Source organism: Narcine bancroftii, chromosome 11 (assembly GCF_036971445.1).
Source record: "Narcine bancroftii isolate sNarBan1 chromosome 11, sNarBan1.hap1, whole genome shotgun sequence".
NCBI lineage: Eukaryota > Metazoa > Chordata > Chondrichthyes > Torpediniformes > Narcinidae > Narcine > Narcine bancroftii.
Window position 1 is genome coordinate 10,786,543 of NC_091479.1, and position 15,994 is coordinate 10,802,536.

At 44.1% G+C, this 15,994-nt stretch overlaps 1 protein-coding gene and 1 long non-coding RNA gene across 7 annotated transcripts in view; one reads left to right on the forward strand and one right to left on the reverse strand.

The window, feature by feature from the left end:
- terb2 (telomere repeat binding bouquet formation protein 2) overlaps positions 1-14,645 on the forward strand; it is a 50,322-nt gene extending 35,677 nt beyond the window's left edge. For 4 of the 6 annotated variants that reach the window (XM_069902588.1, XM_069902592.1, XM_069902589.1 and 1 more), the window contains exons 8-9: positions 14,217-14,337; positions 14,481-14,645. In XM_069902588.1, coding sequence (XP_069758689.1) covers positions 14,217-14,337; positions 14,481-14,514 — 155 coding nt within the window. In that variant the 3' untranslated portion in view covers positions 14,515-14,645. Of the gene's footprint in view, positions 1-5,405; positions 6,171-14,216; positions 14,338-14,480 lie in introns of those variants that run through there. The other 2 variants (XM_069902594.1, XM_069902593.1) reach the window with 2 other exon arrangements.
- Positions 5,375-12,148, reverse strand: LOC138745507 (uncharacterized). Its single transcript, XR_011346312.1, has 2 exons — positions 12,046-12,148; positions 5,375-5,523 (listed from the first exon to the last, which is right to left on the reverse strand). It is a non-coding gene; the product is annotated as an uncharacterized lncRNA (long non-coding RNA).
- Positions 14,646-15,994: the final 1,349 nt, after the last annotated feature.

Below are 15,994 nucleotides of genomic sequence, written 5' to 3' on the forward strand. Positions count from 1 at the left end.
AGATTAGTTCCCCCCTGCGCTGGTGCATCATTTCACCGAGAAAGATTGAGCTGGGCAGTGACACAACCTTCTTAAATAACCATCTTCTTTGAATTACCTGTGTTATGAACCCATTGGTTAGCTTTGTTGCTACTTTGCACAGCTCAAGTGCAGTAAGATCCCCAATATCCGGAATTCAAGCAACAGGCAGCCTCAAACAACCGGCAAATAAATAGCTAAAAAATAATGAAAGCTTTGAATCGGCGCCCATTACGGTTAGTTTGCCTGTCATACAACACACAATCTCAAGCAACCAGATAATCCAATCCACTTAATCCAACATCTACCAATCCCCATAGGTCTGGGTACTAGGGTTTTATTGTAACTTCAAAGGTTGTTTTTTAAATTTAGACATACAGCACAATAACAGGCCCTTTCGGCCCATGAGTCCATGCCGCCCAATTGACCTACAATCCCCATAATGTTTTAAACGGTGAGAGGAAATCCAATCAGAAGTGGGGAGAACGTACAAACTCCTACAGACAACCTGGGATTCAAAGTCTTGGTCCTGATCACTGGCTCTGTAACAGCGTGTTGTTAACTGCTTCACTATCTGTGCTGCTCCATTGGTAGCAGGGAGTTGTTCAAAGGCTGTGAGGATTTTCTTGGGGTCCTCTTGATGCCTGGTTGCCTCTCATGGCCCATTCTGCCTCTTGGGTGTGGAGAGTTAGCATCACTGAAGAAGATAAAAAGGTAAAAAATACGAAAGTTTAAAATTGGTGCCCCTAGTGGTTAGTTTGCCTATATGCAACACCCAGCCTCAAGCAACTGGCAAATTCACTTATCCAGCATCCACCAATCCTCATTGATGCTGGATACCGGGGGCTTTTACTGTACATGAATTATATTCCTTGGAGTCTGATTTCATGCAGAACTTGGATCAAGCACGTATCCTGTCTTGATGCATCCCCAGTGCTTTAAGCGAGAGCAAAGGCTGGAGGTGAACTTGCCAACGTCAACCGAAATAAGTACTTTGAAGTAAAAACACACCAAAATGCTGGAGGAACTCAGCCGGTCATTTCAGCGTCCATAGGAGATATTACTGATGTTTCGGGCCTGAGCCCTTCTTCAAGGAGCCCTTGATCTTCTTGAAGAAGGGTTCAGGCTCGAAACATCGGCAATATGTCTTTGTCTCCTATAGTCTTTGTCTCCCATAGACATTGAACAGACCGGCTGAGCTCCTCCAGCACTTTGGTGTGTTTTTACTATAATTGCAGCATCTGCAGACTTGGGTGTTTCCCCAAGTATTTTGAAGACCTTCTCAACCATGACTCAACTTGACCTCGGCGTCATTCGCTCCATCACTTGGCATCTGATTGTTCCAGCCTTGCCAGGAACCCTGAACTGCCAAAACGGCCGTGCCCCAACTTAAAAATAAGATCAAAATCTCTGGAGCCTGCAGTATCCTTCCTGAAATGTAAACACATCAGTCGCAAATCCACAATCCGAATCTGTGAAGAAAAGGCATCCACAGAGACACCAAAAGAGTGACCATTTTCAAAGAAAGGAGGCCAATCCTTTTTGTAGTGACTACCTCGTGGTCTCCCTGCTGCCGGCCACAGGGGAAGTCCTGACCAGGGTCCGCCTCAATGGTCTCCAATCATTAAGAGAAGAGCTGCTGCCAGAATTGCTGTCTAAATTCTATCCATGTTTCCAAGACTGGTTCAAAATTGGTATCAACCATTGTATTTGGCCTTTTGCAACCATGCTTCAGAATCAGAATTTATGGAGGGTTTCATTTTTGTCAACTCCTTTTTTCAAATTCTGTTGTTTTCACAATCCCTCTTCAGCTCTCTGCAGAAGTTTATCTCCATCGTAGGTTTTCTTCTAATGGAGATGTGCAGCATCTGAACTCCCCCCCACCCCCGTTTAAAAAAAAATTTAGACATAGAACTTGGTGACAGGCCCTTCTGGCCCCCAAGCCATGCCTCCCAATTAACATGGAGCATAGAATGCTACAGCTCAGAGCAGTCCCTTTAGCCCTTGACCTACCAAAAAAAGAAGAAACCCTCCCTATCTCATAATCCACAATTTTTCTTTCATCCACATCCTTGTTAGGAGTCTTGTAACCTACAACGTTTGTTGTTACTTGCTCATTTATTTTGTGCTTTTAGCTTTGTCATGGCCATCTTGCATTTGACTATTGACTCCCTTCTATGGAGTTGTGATATTGAAATATTATTTGGAGAGTTGTGGGAAAGGCAATAGAGGAGAGGAAAGGATGGGTCGTATGCGAGTGAGAGAGGGAGGAGTACTGAAACAGATGGGAGAGGAGGAGAGGTCAAGAGAGGCAGTTGGAAGTCTCAGAGAAGGTTGGAAGAGTTTAGGAATAGGGGAGGGGGGGGCCTTGTTCTGCCAAGATGTTGAGTCAGCTAGTCGTGGCCATTAGGAAATTTTGCACAAGCAAGTCATTCTCAACCCAGAGGACTGAGAGATTTGGTTCTTGTGCCCTTCATGATTGGCATCAAAGCAGTTGATATACTCTATATTTCGGTGTACAAGACGTCTTTCAGATAAGATGTGTCCCCATTTTCAGCCTGAATTTCATGGTTTCATCATGCATTGGGCAACCCACCAATTTTATGCTGGATGCCTCAGAGCGGCTGCAAGGAACATGACGGAGACTGGTGTCCAGGCCTCCCAGCAACAGCCCAAGCTTTGTTACAACACCTCAATTACCAAGTAACAAATCTGTAAATTAAGCAAGCAAGTGATTACAATAACAGGGAACAAACCTTTGCTTCTGGCTGGGAAGATGCTGAACAGTGCTGAGTCCAAGTCTTCAGCGTCGGCAGCAGCCGAGACAGCGGCGGCGACTCCATTCTCAACATCGCATTGAAGAAGTCGCCCCACTGACCGAATGTGCTTGGTGAAGGAACCGCGGCTATGCGTTGGCTTGGGATCACTGCTTCCCGAGCAGGAGAGGGGACCTCTGGCTCTACAATTGTAAAATATCTGGGTGGGTTATTGTGGCAGTTGGGAGGTGGCAGAACCGGTAGTGGGGACGTGTCAGGACCGGCGGCGGTGGGGAGGTGGTCAGGACCACTCCTTTTTTCTGGCCAGAATTTTAAGGTCACATTTTTGTATCTGGACTGTAAGACGACTCCAGTTTATGGCGTGTTTTTGGGTGCTTCAGATGTCGTCTCATATGCCGAAATATATATCTATATATCATCCTGAATATGAATAACATTTTAAATCAAAAATAGGCTTTATTCCCAATAAATTGTTTACAAAAGGAAAACCGTTCAAAGTCTCTTCCCACCCTTGGTTTTGTTTCCATACATTCCCCTCACTGTACATTGTTACACCATTACCACCACAGTTTTCTTGATGTTACTACCCCCTCATGTTGTTTGAGGGCCTTTCCTTCAGTCTCAGCCCCTCAATGCCCTTTCCCCACAGCGCCCTCTGTTGGTTTCACCAAGCCTCCATGCATCCCTCAGCATGTACTCCTGCACCCTGGAATGCCCCAGCCAGTAGTGTTCCCTCTCCGACATCTCTGTGTGCTGAAAGACCAACAGGTTTGGGGCAGACCAGAGTGGATCTTTCACTGAGTTGATGGTCTTGTACTGACGATAACCACACCAGCAGTGCAAGTATAAGACAGCTTTAATAAACTAATATGTACACTAAGAGGTCTTGTCTCTCTGCAGGACAAACCTGGAAGGCCAGACTGTAGCTCTGGACAGCTTTATAGACAAGGTCACCGGGATGACCCCTGGTGACCTAGTGGTGGAATTACAAGAGGTCTTGTCTCTGCAAGACGAACCTGGAAGGCTAGACTGTTGCTCTGGTCAGGTTTATCTACAAGGTCACCGGGATGACCCCTGGTGTCCTAATGGTGTAATTACATATCACCACAGGCCTTCCACCAGTTCTGCATGTCCAACTCTGTGTGCGCTCCCAGCAATAACCCCAAATCAGAGAGACCTCTCTCATGCTACTGCTCTTGCATCTTTCTCCAGAAACTTCTTGTAAATCTGACAATCATTTTGTCCCAATGTGAACTCCAGATGAAACTCGTCTGATTGCTGTATGATGGGCTAAGGGTGAAAGGGATAACGTTTAAGGGGAACATGAGGGACAACTTCTTCACACAGAGAGTGGTGGGGTTGTGGAATGAGCTGTCAGCTGAATTGGTGAATGCAGGCTCAATTTTAACATTTGAGAAGGATTTGGACAGGTACAGGGATGGGAGAGGTATGGAGGGCCATGGATTGGGTGCAGGGCAATGGGACTAGGCAAAAATAGGTTCGGCACAGACTAGAAGTTTCTATGCTGTAATCCTCTATGGTTCTCTGGATGTAAAACACTGTAAATGGAAATTGGAAAAAGACTACCTCTTTGCTCTATGGTTCTAAGTAAAGTGTTAATACAGGAAAGTCCTCCTCTGTTATAGATGTTCAGTTTGTAGAAATTCCCTCTTGATAAAATACCCAGAAATTTAAGATATGGAATAAAATTCACTCTCGTGGAATTTATGCAGGGGAAAAAAAGTCTGCACTTTGTAAGGATGCAAATCTCCTGCCCGCTGAGGCCCTTTGTTGGCTTCACTAAAATTGCTAAGTTGTTACTATTGCAGCGAAACACAAAAAATCTGCAGACACTGTGATTGTAGTGAAAGTGCTGGAGAAACACAGCCGGTCTCGCAGCGTCCCTGGGAGGTAAAGATATTCGGGCCTGAGTAGGCTAGCTGTGAGATCTGCTGAGTTCCTCTAGCATTTCTATGCTTTTGCATTATATTATTGTATACATATTCTTTAAACAGTGATAGATTCAATTGACTGATTTAGCTGTTCCGTTATCTTGAATCTGTGTGTAGAACATAGAACACTAAAGCACAGTACTGACCATTCAGCGCTCGATGTTGTGCCAACCCAAATATTCCTTAATAAAAGTACGAAACCCACCCTACCCTATAACCCTCTATTTTTCTTTCATCCATGTATCTCTAATGGTTCAGCCTCCTCCACCATCCCTGGCAAGCCATTCCAGGAACCCACAACACTCTGCGTTTATATATATATATATATATATATATGTATATATATATATATATAAAAAAAACTTACTCCCAATGTCTCCCCTGAATTTCCCTCCCTTCACTTTATACACATGTCCTCTGGTATTTGCTATTCCTGCCCTGGGCAATAGGTACTGTCTGTCCACCCTATCTATGCCTCTCATAATGTTGTAGACCTCTATCAAGTCCCTTCAGCTTTGAAATTTCATTGATTCCTTAATTTAAACCAGCTAAGTTGCCTAATTTATCGGGACATTTTGCACAAAAAATGGAAGTTGTTTGGAAATAAAAGTTTTTGTGGGAGAGCAGTTTTGTAATTTGTTTTATTACTTCTGCATAGGTTTTATCTCTATTGATGAACTGAAGAAATACTCGGGGAATTTGTATGACTTCATTCCAGGTTGTGCACAATATTCAGTTTGTCGCATTCAGGGAGAGAGAGAAACATCTTCTTGGTTCTAAAATAAAAAAAAACGAAACCCCACTTTTATTGATACACATTAAAGCAGCCTCCATTGGAGGGATTTCAGTCCTTATTTATGGTGGTCTCACTTTTGCCGTAACACTGGACAACAAATGTTTTTCAGAAATTTGCTTCCTGAAAATAAATTCAACCTGATTTGCTGTATCACGTCGGAATTAGAGAAACATTACGTTAACTTTTATTGAATTTAGTGTGTTAAATCAGATGCTGACCCATTGCTAAAGCTCAACTGACCCAAAAATGTTTTGCTGTTAATTTTCGTTTGCACTCAGCATCTGATGCCTCTAGTGTCAGTTGTTGATTGAATATTAATTCTTGTATTTACCTTTGAGTTTAATGTTAAAATAAAGTGCCCCAACGTAAGATCAAATACACAGCGTTTTTGATTTTATGTGGAACAATCCAACGTGAAAGCCATCTGTGTTACTGATCAGTTTACAAGTCCTCATCTTGTGTAGTAGTTTTCCATATCTATTAAGCTTATCCTGTTGTCATTTTAAACTGTTTTATCAAATTATTATTCAATTTCCAAACATTTCTGACTATATTAAATGCATGGTTTCAATTTGTTGCAAGCTTTGGTTGGTGTGGTACATAATAAAACAAAGAATTTGTTTCTCAGTTTTTGGATTGTTGAAATTTACTTAAACTTGAATTCAGAATGAGGGTAACAATTGGGACGGACATTTGGGATTTTCATTTGCTGAATTTGTAGGAAGCAGTCGCTGCCACAATTAAGTTTTATAAATAATCTTGCATTTTCTCATTTATTAGAACCAGAACTTTTATGTCATGAAATGTGTTGTTTCACAACAGCGTCACAGCGCAAATATTACTATAAAATTACATTTAAAAATAAATAAATTAGGGCAAAAATAAGAGGAAGTGAGATAGTGTGTGGTTCAGGAATCTGATGGCAGAGGGGAAGAAGCTGCCCTTCTAACAGGTGTTCATCTTCAGGCTCCTGGACCTCCTTCTCAATGGTAGCCGTGTGAAGAGGGCACGGCCTGGGTGTTGAGGGACCTTGAGGACAGAGGCTGTTTTCTCTTGTAGATGTCCTTGATGGAGTGAAGACTGGTACCTGTGATGACTGTTCACACTGTCTGTGGATTTTTCCTGTTCTATACGTTGGCACCTCCATATAAGAGCGTGACGCAACTGGTCAGAATACTCTCTGGTCAAGTCAAGTTTATCGTCATCGGGTTGTGCAAGTACAACCTGATGAAACAGCGTCCTCCGGTCCTCGGTGAAAAACCCAGACATAACAAACATACAGACAAATAATACATTTGCAGGTCGAGTATTAGATCTATAAAAATGAATAAATAAATATTGTTTCGTGAATATGAGTGGTCAGGGTGGGCAGATCCTTTGGGTCGTTCAGCGTTCTCGCTGCCCATGGGAAGAAGCTGTTCCTCAGCCCGGTGGCGCTGGCTCTGATCCTCCTGGATCTCTTCCCCGACAGGAGCAGCTGGAAGATGCTGTGTCCAGAGTGGAATAATTTTGTGCGTCCTCTTCAGACAACGATCCTGGTAGATCATGTCGATGGGGGGGTGGGGGAGGGAGACTCCAGGGATCGTCTCCTGTGTGGCCAGGCACAATTCTAAAGCAGGTTTGTGATGACAAAATTACAAACTGCAACGAGGAAATGTACAGGAGGGAGATATATCAGCTCGTTGAGTGGTGTAATGACGACAATCTTGTGCTCAACAACAACAAAACCAAGGATTGATCTCCCAACCATTTCTCTGCAGCAACTGTTCCACACCACAGCTGGCCAGGATAGAGCTTTGCGCTGTCCACTCTCTGCACAATGGAACCATTGATGTGTAGTGGAGAATGGCCGACTTTTGTCCACAAAGTTCCTTGGTGTGCATTCAAGGGACGAGCTACCCTGGACTCCCAACACCCCCTCATTATTCTGGAGGATCAGAGCCAGCGCCACCAGGCTGAGGATCAGCTCTTTCCACGGGAGTGAGAACGCTGAACAACCAAAGGAACTGCTCATACAAACCCTCTGTGACTCTACTATTTATTTACTTTCATATATGTACTGCATATAAATTGCTTGGAAATATGTGTTGTGTGTCTATATATGTGTTTGCATTTTTCCCACTGAGGACTGGTCTGGACCGTTTCATAATAATAATGAACCTTGAACTTGAATATTCAGCGTCACCGGTTTTTGTGTTTCTCAGTACTTCACGCGTGTTCAGCTAACCTATCACATTTAAAGGCGTGTAACAATGTTGAAAATGCAGCTTCTATTAGACAAACCGCAGGGTCACAGACCCTTTCAGCCCACGAGCCTGTGCCGTATAATTACATTCAATTGACCTACAACTCTGGCATGTTTTGAACGGTGGGATCGTTGACATCCCAGGCAAGGAGGCAAATGGAACCTGGCTTTAACACGATCGCACTCCTGAAATGTAGCTCTCTCTAGGCTGGCCAAATCATTTTGGTTGTGGGCCACATACTGTTCATAAAAATATAGGGAAAAACGTAAAAACCCAATGCTGGAAAAACTCAACAGGTCAAACAAAATGCTTTATATAGCAAAGATAAAGGTACATAACCAATGTTTTGGTCTTGAGGTCTTCATCAAGCCAAGATGCTCAACAGTGTGACCTCCAGCCTTTAACTCGGACATCTGTTTTTTTCCACTCGATCCTTGATGAAGGGCTCAAGCCCGAAACGTTGGTTATGTACCTTTATCTTTGCTACACAAAGTACACCATTTGACCTGCTGAGTTTCTCCTGCGTCGGGTTTTAACTTCAACCGCAGGGTCTGCAGACTTCTGTGTTTTACCTCTTGAAAAAAGCAAGGAGTCACGGGGCCAAACAGTATTAAGCCCGGTGGTTTTCAGCCACCATCAGCTCCTTTAGCAAGTCGTTTAAAGCCTGTAAAGAGCTGATGGCAGTCGGACTGGAGACTTCCCTCCTCACTCTCCGCGGGTCCACACCAGCAGCACTGCGGCCATTACAGCAGCTCCGGCATTGCCGGCATTTATGATTTTTTTTCTAACAGGCCTACTTGAACACGAGCCCCCGGACTTTGGCCACCCCTGCCCTAAGACTGGCATTGAACGGTTTGTTATATGGCTATATTAGGTGGGACTTTGATCGGTACGGACTAGAGGGGCCGAGATGGCCTGTAATGGTTATACTGCTGTGTTCAAGTGTCTGAACTGGAGTTTAAATGCATGGCTCACTGCGAGCTGAGAATGCTGGGATCACAGAATGCAAGCTGCCACATTATACATCAGTACACATGCATTGAGCAAATTATTACAAAGGTCTGCTTATTATTACAGAAATGCTGGAGGACCCTCAGCAGGTCTCGCAGCGCCCATAGGAGGAAAAGATATATAACTGACGATTCAGTCCTGAGCCTTTCGTCAAGGTGCGAGTAAAAAGCGGGCAGATGTCTGTATTAAAATGGCGGGGAGAAGAAGAGAAAGGGGAGGGGGAGGAGCACAGACCAACAGAGAGAATGGCACGGACAGGAGGGCAGAAGAGGAAAGGAGAGAAATGATCGGGGGGAAGGGAGGCGGGGGGAGTGGCGGCTCTGTGTATGCAAGAGAGAGAGAGACTGGAGAAACATGTATGTGTGGCGGGGGTGCTAATGGAAACCGTAGAAGCCAATGTTGACACCATCCGGTTGGGGGGAGCCCAGAGGGAAGTTGAGGCGTTGCTCCTCCAGTTTGCGGGTGATCTCAGTGCCTGAGACCATGGAGTTTGAAGAAGGGCTCAGGCCCGAAGCGTCGGTTCTATTTCTATGGATGCTGGGAGGCCGAACCCCGCTGTGCTGAGATTTTTCAGCGTCGCTCAGTAGATCTGCGATGCAGCCACAAAGTCTTTATTTTGCATAGACCTGTAATCTCTTTTAATGAAGGACAATTTTAATAAAGGACAGTTGCAAAAGTACCTGCTTTTCACCACAATTAGTCAATGCCTTGTTTTTTGTTATGGCCAATTGCCCCGCACGTAAAGCCGCATGTTTAGGCAATAGGCGGCTGTTTTGAGGCCACCTGAATGTGCAGGAGGTGCTCTTGAGGCGAGCTACGTAACCCTCCTCTGAGAGGGATCGTCAGCTCAGCGGCTCCCCCGGCCACCTGAATGCAGCTGGCTGAAAGTGGATGTTAAAGGGTCAGGCTGACACTGGGCAGGTCCTGGAGTCTGCTCAGAGCCGCATCCTGTGCGGCTGTGTCCTTCAGGTGGCCAGCGTTGCGCTTTCAACGCTGCCACCTGAACGGCAATTTAAAAGGGCCGCTTCTGCTTGTTCAGGCGCATTCTTAGCGGAGAATGCACCTGAAAAAGCCTAAAGAGATTCTTTGGATAAATTATTTTGTTTGCTCTGTGTGACCCTGGGCAAACATTGGCATCGACACCAATTCATGTTGAAAGCAATTATTTTCTGAGAAAATAATCGACAGCAAACCTAGGAACATAGGAAGTAGGACCAGGACTAGGCCAAAAATGGCCCATCGAGCCTGCTCCGCCATTCAATAAGATCGTGGCTGATCTAATTTATGACCTAACTCCACCGACCTGCCTTCTCCCCATATCCCCTAATTCCTCTATCACCTCATTCGGCCCATCGAGCCTGCTCCGCCATTCAATAAGATCATGGCTGATCTAATTTATGACCTAACTCCACCGACCTGCCTTCTCCCCATATCCCCTAATTCCTCTATCATGTAAAAATTTATCCAACCGAATTTTAAATATGTCTAATGAAGCAGCCTCCACCACTTCCCTGGATAAGAAAGAGATCCTTCCAGCCAATGCAAAAGGTAATTCTGCCAGTGGAAATCCCCATGAATGAGGGTATTCATTCCAAAGATTATCCAGTGATAGCTAGCTCTAGGCAATAAAATATCAAACAGATTACTCATGTCAATGGACTGACTAACCAGAATTAAGCTGTTGCATCATAATCTTGTAGATGTCTTTTGGATGACTTGGATATATACACATTCAAACAAATAATTCTTCTGTGCTTTGACTCATTGCTTTAGCTAGTTTTACATTACATTTAAATTTAGACGCACAGCATGGGAACAGGCCCTTCTGACTCAAGAGCCTGTGCTGTCCAAATATTCCAATGGACCTATCCTAACCCATACCCTAATCCTAGCCCTCGTATGTTTTAAAGGTTGGGTGGTAAAGGGAGTACCAGGAGAAGACCCACGTGGCCACAGGGACAAAGTACAGAATCCTTACAGACAGTGCTGGATTTGAACCTGGGTCGCTGGCACTGTGGTTTCGATAACTGCGTCTCCTTCTGTGTGGCCAGGCACAATTCTAAAGCAGGTTGGTGATGACAAAATTACAAACTGCAACGAGGAAATGTACAGGAGGGAGATATATCAGCTCATTGAGTGGTGTAATGGCGACAAACTTGTGCTCAACAACAACAAAACCAAGGAGATGATTGTGGACTTCAAGAGGAAGTCAGGGGAACACGACCCAGTCCTCGTCAAGGGGTCAGTGGAGAAAGTCAAGAACTTCAAATTTTTGGGTGTCAACATTTCCGAGGATCTGTCCTGGAGTCTCCATGTTGATGCCATCACAAAGAAGGCCTACTTTAATTCGATATGTCACCGAAGACTCTTTTACAGGTGCACCGTGGAGAGCATTCCAGCTGATATGGAGGCACCTACTCTCAGGTCAAGAATAAGCTCCAGAGGGTTGTAAACTCGGCCTGCGATATCACAGGCACCAGACTTTACCCTATCGAGGACATCTACATGAGGCGTTGTCTTAAAAAGGCAGCCTCTATCCTCAAAGACCCCCACCGTTACAGGTCTATGCAAAATAAAGACTTTGTGGCTGCATTGCACATCTACTGAGCGACACTGAATAGGTAAATTGTGATCATTTCTTTATCAGCAAATACAGCCCGCTTCATTTATCAAAACGAGCAGTTTTAAAGAAAAATAAAATCAACATGTGACAAAAATTTAAACATAAATTTTTTCACAATAAAAAAGGAGAGTGTAAGGCTTGAAATTATGTTTATAAATGAATGTTGTAAAAGAAAAATACAGTATAGAAATGAATTTCTTTGTGATAGGATGTCCTGTATTGAGCGAGGACGTTTGTTGCCGCTATGCATCTGTGGCAAACAAAAGCCTGCTACATTTAAAAAGATTTTTGAAAAGTCCCGATTCTCGGGTCGTCCGGATTTCTGGCATCTGGATTTTTGAATTTCTACCGTTGCAAAATGTAATATAGCAAAACCTCTGTTATCCAGAATTCAAGCAACCGGTAATAAAACAGAAAATAAATTGGTAAAAAATACGTAAACTTATCCATCATCTACAGATGCCCCCCCTCCCCCATAGGTGCCGGATACCAGGGATTTACTGTATAATGTTAACAGGTACCTTACGGAGGGAAGGAAGGGTGGGGGGGGGAGTTAATTGGAGATCGATGGGATGAGAGTCAGGGTACCGGGGGTTTTACTGTATGCCCTATGCTTTCTTACCAAATCAGTTGACGAAGTTAATAAAATAAGATTGGAAATTTAAAAGAGTATGAGGCCCAGTTTTGCTACCCCTGAAACTCGTCTGATTTTCATTAGGAAAGGAAACCTGACTTGTTTTTCCGATCCACATCTTCTTCCAGCTCCCGCTAAGGACTCCCTTCTTTTTCCGCGTGCTTCCAATACTTCCCCTTGCGCTGCCACCTTCCACCTCTGCGCTCCATTGCGCTCCTCTTTCATTAATGATGGTGGCAATGAAGTCAGGATAATGTGTGGCTGGAGGGGACCTGCAGGCAGCAAGGAGAGAGGCGAGAGCTTAATGCTGTGTCCATTGAAATTCCTCCCGATCGCTGCAGGTACATAAAATGCACCAATAAACAATGAATATAAATTAAATCACCACACGAGATAAATAAAAGATAAAAGATCTTAAGGATTGGTAAATATTCAGTGGAAGTTAGTGCAAAAAATATATTACAATAGGTCCAGTAGCATGGGATGCTGCCATGTGTCTGATGCCATTTTTCTTCGTAGATACACAGATACAGGATTTGGGAGAATTTATTATTTTAATTTTTTTTACAGCATGGTAGAAGCTGATTCGATTATTTAAACTCGTGCTACCCAATTACACCCATACATTTTGGAGGGTGGGAGGGAACCGGAGAGCCCGGTGGAAACCCACACAGATCATGGGGAGAACGCACCTCTTCACAGTGTTGGATTCGAACCCGGAACACTGGCCCCGTAATAGCGTCGCACTAACCATGTAGAAGCAGTTGAGGATGCAGGGGTGGGGGGGGGCAGGGGAAAGCAGGGGTGTGGGGGCATCAAAATGGGAAGCTGTGATGGAAGGGTGCTCTGGGTAAGGGGTGTGGACAAGATCAGGTGGCTGCGATAAATGTGTGTCTGTGGAATGGAGTATGGTCACCAATTCCTCTGGAATCACTTACAACTTCACCAGGGACATTTGTCCAGACTGAGTTCTCACAAAGTGTCCTCACATCTTCTGCTCCTCAGAACCACCAACGTGGGAGCAAGTCATCTTCAAGCCCAAGACATCGTCGATGAGAAAGATGCACAGCAGAGGGCAGTGTTTTAGTTCTGTGCAGTCTGAGAGCAGCACTCAGTTGGTTGCATTCTTAACTTTTTAGTTAACTTCTATATTATATGGTGTACCCTCCCCCCCAGAATTTCCACTTACAATGTAGGCTCTGAGCTGTACTCGCAATGTAAGATGACCCCAAATTTAAATTTAGACATGCAGGCCACAGCTGCCCAATTTCACCCAATTAATCCAAGCCCCCCCCCCGATATGTTTAGAAAGGTGGGAGGAAACCGCAGCCCCCGGGGAAAACCCACACAGGGGAGAACATACAAGCTCATTACAGACAGCGCGGGGTTCGAACCCAGGTCCCGATCCCAACCTTGGCGCTGAACAGTACTTTACCAACCATCCCACTGACCAGCGGAGTAATGCTGTTAAACACACGACTGAGCACTACATACAGTCTTGGTTATTTAAAATTTAGCCAATTTATTTCAAGTAATGGAAAAATTCTGTCAATTACCTACCGTAATACGCATCGAAGGTTCCCAGCTGGTGTAATGTAAACACTAGTGACAGCGCTTTGGTGTGGGTTCGTTTACATGGTGTTGAGTAAAATTTTACCAGTTATTTGGGAACTGGTAGCTTCATTTGCTGTGCTTTTATTTTAAGTTATGTTGGACACATTTCAAATACATTTTTATGGACTTTTTACCCCCTCCATAAATCTTCGTCCGCGAAGCCAAGCCAAAGAAAGAATTATTAATCCAGCTTCCCAAGTGTATCGTATACGCCTTTGTAGAGGACAAGCCTCGAAATTTAAAAATTTCACCTTAAGATCCTGGTCGTCCTCTACAAAGGATCTAAAATTCTTCCCTTGACGGCGAAGTCATCTTCCTGCCGGCTCCGATGCAATCTCGCGCATGCACCGCTAGTTATTTGTAAAGTCTCAGCACTCCTCCGCGGGGCCCAATCCGCCCAGTCCGACTGTTGTCTGCTCTGTACAGGCTTTAAGCCGCCTGTTACAGGATCCAACCCGTGGTTTATTTTTACGATAACTAAATAAAATTGAAACTTCTAAACGATAATTTTTTCATTAAAATACGGTGATTTGCTTTTTTTCCAGAATCAGTGGTACGTTCAAGATTTGGGGTCGTTTTATACAAAGGGTGTCACTCAAAACTGCCATTTTTGGTGGAAATTCTGGGGTGTCATCCGATAAATGAGTTTATACAATGGCTTATACGGTAAGTTTCAGTAGAAAAAATATTTAATGGCAGGACTGTAGGAGTTATTCGAGTGTTTCATGCTGTTCTCCATCGCCAAGGGGCAAACTCTAAATCACACCTTATATATGGTATTTATTCATCTTGAACATTTACTCCGGCAGGGCGTGGTATCCACCTGTTTCACAATGTCGTTAATAATATCCATCATCAAGAAGTGTGAAAAGTTGAGTCAGTTACTACCGACCACTGGCATCACATCTAAGGGGAAAGATTGATGTTGAAGCATATCAGCTTCTGACTGAACGGCGACATATACGGTCGACATATACGGTAATTATTTCACAACCCTTCACCTAAACCTGAGACCATTAAAAAATATTAAATCTTGTCTTTGAAAAGCTGGGGGCAGGTCACTTGACACTTTTAATATGGGACTGTGAAGCCAGAAGCTCAGGAACTGAGCTGGCAATACACATTGCCTAACTAAACGCTCAGGTGAAATATCCTAGCCTCCTGGTGTAGGCTTACAGTTAAGAATGGCTTCTTTATTGAAGCAAAGGAATGCCCAGTAATAAAAACTCGTCGGGAAGATTAAGGGAGAAACCTCAGAGGAAAAAAGAGTTTTAACTAATTAGTGTCTGTTTTTCCTGCCCATTTATCACATTTCATGGAGAAATGTCCATTCATCAAGTATCTCAACCATGGAATATTACAGGCCCTTCAGCCTGTAATTTTTTCTGCCTCATCCCACTGACCTGCACCCGATCCATCCATGTACCTGTCAAAGTTCTTCTTAAATGTTAAAATTGAGTCCGCATTCACCACTTCAGCTGGAAGCTATACCCCAACCCCACCACTCTCTGTGTGGAGATGTTCCCCCTCATTTTCCCCCTAAACTCTTCCCCTTTCACCCTTAACCCATGTCCTTTGGTTTCTATCTCACCCACCCTCCGTGGAAAAAGCCGACCTAATTTACTCTGTCTATCCCCCTCATAATTTTAAGCACCTCTATAAAATCTCCCCTCATTCTTCTACGCTCCAGGGAATAAAATCCTGAACTGTTTAACCTTTCCCTGTAACTCATTTCCTGTAAACCAGCAGAATATAAATTGAACCATAAAATACAGTAAATGCATCAAAAAATCCCAGCCATGAGACTACTGGGTAATTTCTTACCTCCTGCTAACTGATATAAGTTACATGATACTCCCAAACCTTATGACAATTGGTGTGAAGAACAGCACAAAACTGGTGCTCGCCATATATACGTTCAGTCCAGGTACTCGCCGACTTATGACTGTAATTGGGACCAAAGGATCGGTCACCAGCTTATAAACTGAGCTCCCAACGCCCTGGCTGTAGATTCTCTCCTAGGCCTCGGCTGCCCACTCATCCGAGCTCCCGATGCCCCGAACATGGACTTACAGGTGGGTTAAAAGTCGACCACCCTCCCCACAAATTCGACCTGAAAAATTGGTCCAAAATATTTTAACGATTACAGTAGTACTTAGTGGAATTTGGAGGATTTTGTTTTATTCATTTATAGGATGTTGGCATTGCTGGTAAAGCAATCATTGAGAAAGTCATTGAGGAGTGATTGCATCCATAAATGCACGTTTCTGAGTGGGATTAAAAGGATAGATGGCAGAGGTTGGCCAGAGTGACCAGAGGCAGG